Source organism: Oncorhynchus mykiss, chromosome 27 (assembly GCF_057628025.1).
Source record: "Oncorhynchus mykiss isolate SJ-2025 chromosome 27, ASM5762802v1, whole genome shotgun sequence".
In the NCBI taxonomy this organism is placed as follows: Eukaryota; Metazoa; Chordata; class Actinopteri; order Salmoniformes; family Salmonidae; genus Oncorhynchus; species Oncorhynchus mykiss.
In genome coordinates this window covers 29,657,443-29,669,278 of record NC_143048.1, presented here as the reverse complement: position 1 = coordinate 29,669,278, position 11,836 = coordinate 29,657,443, and the positions used below count along the sequence as shown (strand labels likewise).

The 11,836-nt window shown below is 42.7% G+C and overlaps 1 protein-coding gene across 1 annotated transcript in view; it reads left to right on the top strand.

The window, feature by feature from the left end:
- LOC110507903 (serine/threonine-protein kinase NLK) overlaps positions 1–11,836 on the top strand; it is a 91,301-nt gene continuing 79,465 nt past the window's right edge. Inside the window, exon 1 of the mRNA XM_036964616.2 lies at positions 1–1,666. Coding sequence (XP_036820511.1) covers positions 1,212–1,666 — 455 coding nt within the window. The 5' untranslated portion in view covers positions 1–1,211. The remainder of the gene's footprint in view (positions 1,667–11,836) is intronic.

The window sequence follows — 11,836 nt, the reverse complement described above, 5'->3', positions numbered from 1 at the left end:
CATCACTGAGTGGTTGTGTTCTCTGGCTGTGCATGTTTCCTAGGTCCTGACAGCACCATCCGGCTGGAGGGAGTCGACACTGGCTGCTTGTTTTCTAAATACAAGGGACTTTTGGATATTTTTTGTTTTTATTCATATTTTCCTTTAATGGATTTATGTGTGTACTGCGTAGGGAGATAGTGTGCGGAACAAGCTGAACACACGGGATCCAATGGGGAAAATAAGTTGACTGTGCTGTCAGAAGAATTTGTTTTCCTCGTTATCCAGAAAAAAATATAGCTAATTTTATCAACATGATTCGGATTTCTGGAGTCTGGGGTTGCGGGAATTGTGACATCTGAGGGAGGACAACGGTCCTTGGGCTATTTCTACAAGACGTCGTAAACGGCAACATTGTATCACATCTCGGTAGCGTTCTCGCTTTGCTTGGGTCTATTTGTTCTTGCAGTCAGTCTACTGCTACATAATATTGGAATTGTTGTTATATGCGGAACATTTGAAGTCTCCCATACTGTTCTTGCAACGCCTACTACAAGTGGCTATCAAGCAAACAACGGTAGCTCGACCTAAAGCCGAATAACTTCTGCAAACTGCATGCAGCACAGGCGGTGGGAACAACGGCGGTGCTGGACCAGACAATATGGCAAACTTGAGTAATGAAAGATGAATGCTGTGCTATTTCCCATGTGATACATATCGGTTTCCCTTTTAATATCAAGAAGGGGAAATTGACCGAGTTTCGCCAGTGGAGAGGGGAACGCCACTTCCAACATGAGGGAGACCTAGGGCCGTGGATAATTTATTTATTGTGGGGGGTGCGGGTTATTTTCTGTCGCATTTTTTATTTAAAAATTGAAACAAAATATACTTAATTTACATTTTAATTATTGCAATAGTTTAGTGGCCTATCTGCTATCGGTGCATGCGGAAGAAAATGTAATTACGAGAAGTAGGTCAGATCCGTGTAATGATAAAGCTTTCAGGGAGAGTGAGGTTGATCTCAGAATTATAGCTGACATGTTTATTTAATTCAAACCTTTTCAAGTTGGTTTTGTTGATTGTATGCATCGGGTCACAACCAATGACCAGTTAAACACCATCTGCCCAATCCTATAGCCTACCTTCACCTGGGATATTATTTTCGCGTAAAATAAAAGGCGCATTTTCACCTATATCCCTCCTTTCCTTTCTTTTTTATTGTTATTGAGTGAATGGCTTTGTGCGGAACAACGGCTGCCAATGCCGCAAAAATGATGGCTGCATACAACGGTGGCGCCTCGGCAGTTGCTGCCCATCACCCGCACCATCACCACCAACTACCGCATCTCCCACCTCCCCATCTCCACCACCATCACCACCCGGGCCAGCATCACTTGCAACACCCCGGCTCTGCCGCCGCTGTCCACCCTGTACAACAACACGCTTCTACAGCAGCAGCTGCAGCGGCAGCCGCGGTAATGCTGAACCCGAGCCAGCAACAACCATACTTTCCCTCGCCAGCTCCTGGACAAGCCCCCGGCCCGGCAGCGGCAGCGGCACCTGCCCAAGTTCAAGCTGCGGCTGTCAAAGCTCACCACCACCATCATCAACACTCGCACCACTTACAGCCGCAGTTGGACATAGAGCCCGACAGACCCATCGGCTATGGAGCTTTTGGGGTGGTCTGGTAAGTGTTACAAATATGTTTACCTACCTTCTGGATGAGGCAAAGAATGTGTGATGCCATGCGCTCTCTCTAAGGAGGCCGTGTGCACGTGACCTGACCTTGTGTAGTAGTAGGCTGCAAAGTTAGATATGAATCAATATGTAGGCCTATGTTGTGATTATGTCAGTAACAGTTACAGTTATTCAACATTTTGGTTCCCATTAGGTGGAATCACAGGCAAAAAAAAAAATCTTCAGAAGTGAGACTGAACTCACCTCCCCTATATCCCCCAATACTCAAAATCTAGGTATGTTTATGTACTGTTTAGTAGCTTATTAAGCATATCCAATTTCTAAGGTTGAGGTGAAAAAAATGTGAGTGTGAAGGTGGGGGGGTAAATAGCTTTTGATACACAGCTCTCTGATCCAGGGACCTGTCCTGTGGGTAACATCCCCAGATTTAACCATAAACTGTTTTTAAGACTTGGGATTAGGCTTTCATCTGTTTCTGGGCTCTCTTCAAGGGGCCAAGGCTCCCAACCTGGCCATGTTCAAGTGCCTTAGTTTTGGAAATACATTAGTTGGCCTATAGAACCACATTGCGTTCTTCGCTTCTTCAAAGTACAGAGCACATGTGGATTCCGAGGGGCCTTGATGTTGCTACCAGTGCAATAACATTGTAATTACTACTACAGTATTACTGCAGCACTGTTATCACTCAGCAAGTGTCCTGTTTGTCAGTGATCAGTCAGTCAGACTCTACCTGCCATTTTCTTTTCTCCACTCTAAAAACAACCCATTAATATACCTATGCTACTCCTACTGTACATCTCGAGGGGCCATATAGGGCGATTCCACGCCAGCGGGAGCTGAATAATTTTTTTTGTATCTGAGTTTTCGGGCAATTCTTACCTAGAAACTTTATTGGGAGGAAGTATGTTTGAAATGCTTTTTACATTTGTATCATGATGAAAGTGGGCATTTTAGGCCCTTTTTAGACCTATACACTGAGTGTACAAAACATTATGAACTAATCTTTCCATGACAGACTGACCAGGTGAATCCAGGTGAAAGCTATGATCCCTTACTGTTGTCACCTGTTAAATCCACTTCAATCAGCGTAGATGAAGGGGAGGAACAGGTTAAAGGATTTTTAATCCTTGAGACGTGGATTGCGTTTGTGTGCCATTGAAAGGGTGAATGGGCAAGACAGAAGATTTAAGTGCCTTTGAACGGGGTATGGTAGTAGAAGCCAGGAGCACCAGTTTGAGTGTGTCAAGAACTACAACACTGTTGGGTTTTTCCACACTACAGTTTCCTGTGTGAATCAAAAATGGTCCTCCAGCCAAAGGACATCCAGCCAACTTGACACAACTGTGGGAAGCATATTAGTCAACATGGGCCAGCATACCTGTGGAATGCTTTCAACACCATGTAGTGTACTTGTTCTGACTAATTGAGGCTGTTCTGAGGGCAAAGGGGGGTGCAATTCAATATTAGGAAGGTGTTTTGTACACTCAGTGTACATGCCTCCTCCTGTAAGACCTTATGATCCGTGTACCATACATGATACAGACAACATCTTGGTATATTTATTATTCTTATAGTGTGCGCTAACATAATGGAGTATGTTTAGATTCTGAAATACACATTTTCACAGTAATTTATTCAACATTAAAACAATTAATATGAGTATCTCAAATCTACCCTTTTCGAGTTTGGAACAAAATACTCTTCGAAACACATAATATTTCCAGAGTGGGCTCTGATACTTTAAATTATTTTATAGACAGAAATGGACATTATAGGTCATTAACCAATCACAGCCCTCCTTTAGGATTGAACATTCAGCAAATCACCAGCAGAGGGAGTTCCCTTTGAATCCATTTACCATTAACTGTGTTGGTGGTGCTCAATGATCAGAACTTCAGAATTAGCAAAGTCCTCTCTGGAAATGTGATGTACTTGTAGAGTATATTGTTACGAACAATATGTCTTAAAATTAACTAAACCTAAAAGGGTTGTTTTGAGATATTCATATTTTTTATGTTGAATAAATGACTGTGAAAGTGTATATTTCAGAATCTAGACATTACTCCATATGTTAAAGCACACTATAAGGAGTATAATGACACTAATATGTTGTCTGTATCATGTATGGTTCACGAATCATACAGTCTTACAGGAGGCATGTATAGGCCTAAAATGGCCACTTTCATCAGGATTTTCTCAAAAATAATTTGTGATACAAATGTAATAAGCATTTCAAACATGCTTCCTCCCAATAAAGTTTCTATGTGAGAATTGCCAGAACAATCTGAGACCCAAAATAAATTCCGCTGCCATGGAATCCCTCTATAGGTACAGTTGAAGTCGGAAGGTTACATACACCTTAGCCAAATACATTTAAACTCAGTTTTTCACCATTCCTGACATTTAATCAGAGTAAAAATTCCCTGTCTTAGGTCAGTTAGGATCACCACTTTATTTTAAGAATGTGAAATGTCAGAATAATAGTAGAGAGTGATTTATTTATCACATTCCCAGTGGGTCAGAAGTTTACATACACTCAATTAGTATTTGATAGAATTGCCTTTAAATCGTTTAACTTGGATCAAACATTTCAGGTAGCCTTCCACAAGCTTCCCACAATAAGCTGGGTGAATTTTGGCCCATTCCTCCTGACAGAGCTGGTGTAACTGAGTCAGGTTTGTTAGGCCTCCTTTCTCGCACACACTTTTTCAGTTCTGCCCACAAATATTTCTATGGGATTGAGGTCAGGGCTTTGTGATGTCAACTCTGATACATTGACTTTGTTGTCCTTAAGCCATTTTGCCACAACTTTGGAAGTATGCTTGGGGTCATTGTCCATTAGGAAGACCCATTTGTGACCCATTTAACTTCCTGACTGATGTCTTGAGATGTTGCTTCAATATATACTCATAATTTTTGTTCCTTGTGATTACATTTATTTTGTGAAGTGCACCATTCCCTCATGCAGCAAAGCACCCCCACAACATGATGCTGCCACCCCCTGTGCTTCACGGTTGGGATGGTGTTCTTCGGCTTGCATGCCTCCCCCTTTTTCCTCCAAACATAACAATGGTCAATATGGCCAAACAGTTCTATTTTTATTTAATCAGACCAGAAAAGTACAATCTTCGTCCCATGTGCAGTTGCAAACCGTAGTCTGGCTTTTTTATGGCGGTTTTGGAGCAGTGGCTTCTTCCTTGCTGAGGGGCCTTTCAGGTTATGTCTATATAGGACATGTTTTACTGTGGATATAGATACTTTTGTACCTGTTTCCTCCAGCATCTTCACAAGGTCCCTTGCTGTTGTTCTGGGATTGATTTGCACTTTTCACACAAGTACATTCATCGCTAGGAGACAGAACGCGTCTCTTGCCTGAGCGGTATGACGGCTGCGTGGTCCCATGGTGGTTATACTTGCGGACTATTGTTTGTACAGATGAATGTGGTACCTTCAGGCGTTTGGAAATTGCTCCCAAGGATCAACCAGACTTGTGGAGGTCTACAATTTAATTTCCGAGGTCTTGGCTGATTGCTTGACATTATAGAAAAATCAAAAGAAAAGAGGCACTGAGTTTGAAGGTAGGCCTTGAAATACATCCACAGGTACACCTCCAATTGACTCAAATGATGTAAATTAGCCTATCAGAAGCTTGACATAATTTTCTGGAATTTTACAAGTTGTTTAAAGGCGCTGTCAACTTAGTGTATGTAAACTTCTGACCCACTGGAATTGTGATACAGTGAATTATAAGTGAAATAATCTGTACCTTAAACAATTGTTGGAAAAATGACTTGTTATGCGCAAAGTAGATGTCCTAACCGACTTGCCAAAACTATAGTTTGTTAACAAGAAATTTGTGGAGTGGTTGAAAAACAAGTTTTAATGACTCCAACCTAAGTGTATGTAAATTTCCGACTTCAACTGTATTTAAGTAATATGTTGTTGGCCCCACCTAGTCTTCCAGTGGCATTAGAGAACATTCCACCCTATGGCTTACTCCCATCAGTTTCCATCAGATCTGAAAACAGTTAAGGGATAAAGGGTTATTTTGGGGCTGGGCATATACAGTATCTCTAGCTGGGCTTATGTTTGGAGTTGGATGGTAATGAATTCTACTTGTTGTAGTCTTTCCTGCACACACCATTGGTCAGGGTCACCGTCTTCCCCCTCCTACTTTTCCTGCTCCCCCTGTTCCGTGCATCCCCAGCAACACCAGACCGCCTCTTTAATCTTAGCCTGACCTTTCCTCAAAATCACTTTCTGTTGCTCATTGTCTGATTTTAATCTGCACCACTGCTGACCGCCTGGATATTTATAGCGCTGTACTCGCTAAAGGCACAAAGGTTTTCAGGAGCTTGCCCCTCCCTCCCAGAGACCCATCCAGCTGAGCACTCAAGGCCTCTTATTTTAAAAACAAAGTTGCACTCAGACTCAGTCCAATGTGTTTTTAATGTATTTCAGTACTAAATATTAATCTTGAAAATACAGCTTCATAATGAGGAGGGGGTTTACAAAGCTTGGTGGGAGGTTTAGTCTGATCAGGCAAACGTCAGCAATGTAAGGATTTTCTGTTGGTGAAATTCCAATGATTAATTAATAATTGGAATATGACAGTTTTCCGACCAGGTGTTCAAGGAATGGTAGTGTTTATTTATGGTTTATTTGTTCTAAAAATCGATATAAAAGCTCTATATATGGACCCTTTCTTTCTAAAATTATCTACTGAAATTGTTACAACCGCTATTACCAGCCTGTTCAACCTCTCTTTCGTGTCGTCTGAATTTCCCAAAGATTGGAAAGCAGCTGCGGTCATCCCCCTCTTCAAAGGGGGGGGACACTCTTGACCCAAACAGACCTATATCTATCCTACCCTGCCTTTCTAAGGTCTTCGAAAGCTCAGTCAACAAACATATTACCGACCATTTCGAATCTCACCATACCTTCTCCGCTATGCAATCTGGTTTCAGAGCTGGTCATGGGTGTACCTCAGCCACGCTCAAGGTCCTAAACGATATCTTAACCGCCATCGATAAGAAACAATACTGTGTAGTGGTATTCATTGACCTGGCCAAGGCTTTCGACTCTGTCAATCACCACATCCTCATCGGCAGATTCGATAGCTGTGGTTTCTCAAATGATTGTCTCGCCTGGTTCACCAACTACTTCTCTGATAGAGTTCAGTGTGTCAAATCGGAGGACCTGTTGTCCGGGCCTCTGGCAGTCTCTATGGGGGTGCCACAGGGTTCAATTCTTGGACTGACTCTCTTCTCTGTATACATCAATGATGTCGCTCTTGCTGCTGGTGAGTCTCTGATCCACCTCTACGCAGACTACACCATTCTGTATACTTCTGGCCCTTCTTTGGACACTGTGTTAACAACCCTCCGGGCAAGCTTCAATGCCATACAACTCTCCTTCTGTGGCCTCCAATTGCTCTTAAATACAAGTAAAACTAAATGCATGCTCTTCAACCGATCGCTACCAGCACCTGTCCGCCCGTCCAACATCACTACTCTGGACGGTTCTGACTTAGAAAATGTGGACAACTACAAATACCTAGGTGTCTGGTTAGACTGTAAACTCTCCTCCCAGACTCATATCAAACATCTCCAATCCAAAGTTAAATCTAGAATTTGCTTCCTACTTCGCAACAAAGCATCCTTCACTCATGCTGCCAAACATACCCTTGTAAAACTGACCATCCTACCAATCCTCGACTTCGGCGATGTCATTTACAAAATAGCCTCCAATACCCTACTCAATAAATTGGATGCAGTCTATCACAGTGCCATCCGTTTTGTCACCAAAGCCCCATATACTACCATCACATACTACCATCACTGCGACCTGTATGCTCTCGTTGGCTGGCCCTCGCTTCATACCCACTGGCTCCAGGTCATCTACAAGACCCTGCTAGGGAAAGTCCCCTCTTATCTCAGCTCGCTGGTCACCATAGCAGCACCCACCTGTAGCACGCGCTCGTGCAGGTATATCTCTCTGGTCACCCCCAAAACCAATTCTTCCTTTGGCCGCCTCTCCTTCCAGTTCTCTGCTACCAATGACTGGAACGAACTACAAAAATCTCTGAAACTGGAAACACTTATCTCCCTCACTAGCTTTAAGCACCAGCTGCCAGAGCAGCTCACAGATTACTGCACCTGTACATAGCCCATCTATAATTTAGCCCAAACAACTACCTCTCCCCCTACTGTATTTATTTATTTATTTTGCTCCTTTGCACCCCATTATTTCTATCTTTACTTTGCACTTTCTTCCAATGCAAATCTACCATTCCAGTGTTTTTACTTGCTATATTGTATTTACTTCGCCACCATGGCCTTTTTTTTGCCTTTACCTCCCTTATCTCACCTTATTTGCTCACATTGTATATAGACTTATTTTTCTACTGTATTATTTACTCCATGTGTAACTCTGTGTTGTCGTATGTGTCGAACTGCTTTGCTTTATCTTGGCCAGGTCGCAATTGTAAATGAGAATTTGTTCTCAACTTGCCTACCTGGTTAAATAAAGGTGAAATAAAATAAATAAATAAATATAAACGGATTATATAGGCTACATGTGAGCAGACCAACACCAGTGCTGGCCTGGCAGGCACATGATCAGGGATATCCCGAAGCAGTGGTGGCTACCTTCAACACCATCTAAGTTGGAGGTCTGACTCCAACTTAGATGGTGTTGAAGGTAGCCACCACTGCTTCGGGATATCCCTGATCATGTGCCTGCCAGGCCAGCACTGGTGTTGGTCTGCTCACATGTAGCCTATATAATCCGTGGAGTTAGTTAAAGCCATAAGTAACTGCATAGCTATCCGTTCCAAACCAGAGCCAAAATACGGGGCAGGAAACCTGCAGTGGGGGGCTATTAGTTATCAGTGGACCGTCTCCCTTGGAGTGCCCTCCAGTGCAGTAAATGCATCGAAGTGCTCAGTAATGCGTGCAGTGATGCGTGCAGCTGTGAAATGTGGAGTAAATTGGCTTTGCCCTGGCATAGAGAGCTTGTGTCATGTGCTCAACTGGGTACAGCCCAGATGGAATTCGGCTTCTCAGGTTAAATTTTAATTCCTTTGGCTATCTATACGCTTAAGCCAAGGGCTCTAAAACTAGCAGCACATGGCAGTGTAGCTAATCTCTTCCTATGGGAAAAGAGGATATTTTGTCTTGCATTGAGTGTTTATCCATTGATGCTCTTAGTTAGATTATTCATGTGCATTCATGCATGTTGCGACCGGACTTTTGACCGAAGAATCTTAGTTCCACAATGGTTGGGAATGATTACTTGTGGTGGGCGAAGGAGAGGTTGTTATTGTAAAGTGGGGGTGACTGGGCCGACTTCACAAAGATAATCAGTCAAATCTTTATTTAGAAATGAATGACTCTAGGAAAGGGCAAACATTTTATTTGAAGAAAATATGAATTCATATCTTCGAAATAAAAATCCCAGAAGTTATCAACCACCTTTCTTTCATCCATCCTGTGTTTTCAGATCAGTGTACCAAAGGAGATTAGGATAGGAGTCTATAAAAACAACACCTGTTGAGAAGCTGGCTCCACTCTGATTACATCTGTCTGTTTGTCTGTCTGCTCCAGGAGTGTACTGGACCCAGCTGATCTCTCTCTCTACTTCTCAACCAAACTTTACTCTAAAGTCCAACAGGTATTTGTTGTTATCAAAGCGGTTCCAAAACCAAACCATTTGCTTCTGTAACTAACACAGTTGTAAGAAGCATTAGACATGGGTAAACTGTAACATTTTGAATAGAATTATGTTTTTGTGACTGTAAACGAAGGACAGTAGAGCTTGTAGAATATGTCTGTCTTCATATTTTGTGCAGGAGGTGCTGCTTATGTTAGGAATGTACTGGGTCGTTTTAATGGCCTCTAGCTACACTGCCATGTGCTGCTAGTTTTAATCTCCTCCTATGGGAAAAGAGGATATTTTGTCTTGCATTGAGTGTTTAGCCATTGATGCTCTTAGCTAGATTATTCATGTAGATTATTCGTAGCACGCGCTCCAGCAGGTATATCTCACTGGTCACCCCCAAAGCCAATTCCTCCTTCAGCCGCTTTTCCTTCCAGTTCTCTGCTGCCAATGACTGGAACGAACTGCAAAAATCACTGAGGCTGGAGACTCATATCTCACTCACTAGCTTTAAGCACCAGCTGTCAGAGCAGCTCACTGCACCTGTACATAGCCATCTGTAAATAGCCCATCCAACTGCCTCATCACCATATTGTTATTTATTTTATTTATTTTGCTCCTTTTCACCCCAGTACCGCTACTTGCACCCTCATCTTCTGCACATCTATCACCCCAGTGTTTAATTTGCCATACTGTAATAATTTCGCCACTATGGCCTATTTATGGCCTCACCACCCTTATCCTACCTCATTTGCACACACTGTATATATCAAATCAAATGTATTTATATAGCCCTTCTTAGATCAGCTGATATCTCAAAGTGCTGTACAGAAACCCAGCCTAAAACCCCAAACAGCAAGCAATGCAGGTGTAGAAGCACGGTGGCAAGGAAAAACTCACTAGAAAGGCCAAAACCTAGGAAGAAACCTAGAGAGGAACCAGGCTATGGGTGGCCAGTCCTCTTCTGGCTGTGGTGGGTGGAGATTATAACAGAACATGGCCAAGATGTTCTTAAATGACCAGCATGGTCAAATAATAATAATCACAGTAGTTGTCGAGGGTGCAACAGGTCAGCACCTCAGGAGTAAATGTCAGTTGGCTTTTCATAGCTGATCATTGAGAGTATCTCTACCGCTCCTGCTGTCTCTAGAGAGTTGAAAACAGCAGGTCTGGGACAGGTAGCATGTCCGGTAAACAGGTCAGGGTTCCATAGCCGCAGGCAGAATAGGTGAAACTGGAGCATATATATATAAACTTTCTCTATTGTATTATTGACTGTATGTTTGTTTATTCCATGTGTAACTCTGTTGTTGTTTGTGTCGCACTGCTTTGCTTTATCTTGGCCAGGTCACAGTTGGAAATGAGAACTTGTTCTCAACTAGCCTACCTGGTTAAATAAAGGTTAGCTGTTAGCTGGGGTTTGATCCTTGTGTGGAATGTGTTTGTGTGGTCACAAAGAGATGAGTGGGGTTTGATCCTTATGTGGAATGTGTTTGTGTGGTCACAGAGAGATGAGTGGGGTTTGATCCTTGTGTGGAATGTGTTTGTGTGGTCACAGAGAGATGAGTGGGGTTTGATCCTTATGTGGAATGTGTTTGTGTGGTCACAGAGAGATGAGTGGAGTTTGATCCTTATGTGGAATGTGTTTGTGTGGTCACAGAGAGATGAGTGGGGTTTGATCCTTGTGTGGAATGTGTTTGTGTGGTCACAAAGAGATGATTGGGGTTTGATCCTTGTGTGGAATGTGTTTGTGTGGTCACAAAGAGATGATTGGGGTTTGATCCTTATGTGGAATGTGTTTGTGTGGTCACAGAGAGATGATTGGGGTTTGATCCTTGTGTGGAATGTGTTTGTGTGGTCACAAAGAGATGATTGGGGTTTGATCCTTGTGTGGAATGTGTTTGTGTGGTCACAAAGAGATGATTGGGGTTTGATCCTTATGTGGAATGTGTTTGTGTGGTCACAGAGAGATGATTGGGGTTTGATCCTTGTGTGGAATGTGTTTGTGTGGTCATAAAGAGATGAGTGGGGTTTGAGGTGTTAAGACCTGCCCCCTCCTCCTTAGCCTAATAACTCTCTCTCTCTCACTCACATACACACACACACACATCCTTCTGGTTTATTGGTTCAAAGAGGCTGCTTGTTCCCAGTTGCCATCTTCATGTTTGTAACCTGATATTCTTTATTCCAGTATTGTTTTAAAGAGTTGAGAAAGTGAGGAAAGGTTCAGACTTGTGTGTGTGTGTTTTTCTCTCTTGCCTTGCCCTGTGTCAGACTCATTGACCTGTGTGACCTGCAGTGAGATGCTGATCAAACGCTGGTCAGGTCACTCTTCCAGAAGTGTTTGCAAGGCAGGTGAAATAGATTTAGACTACAAACGCTGCTGATTGAGCTTAAGAGAAACATTAGGAGGTGAATGACAATCAATGGATTAATGATGACATCAGTTAATTTAACTGTTTAATTGTTAACCTTCATGTGCAGGTACAATACCTGGGTA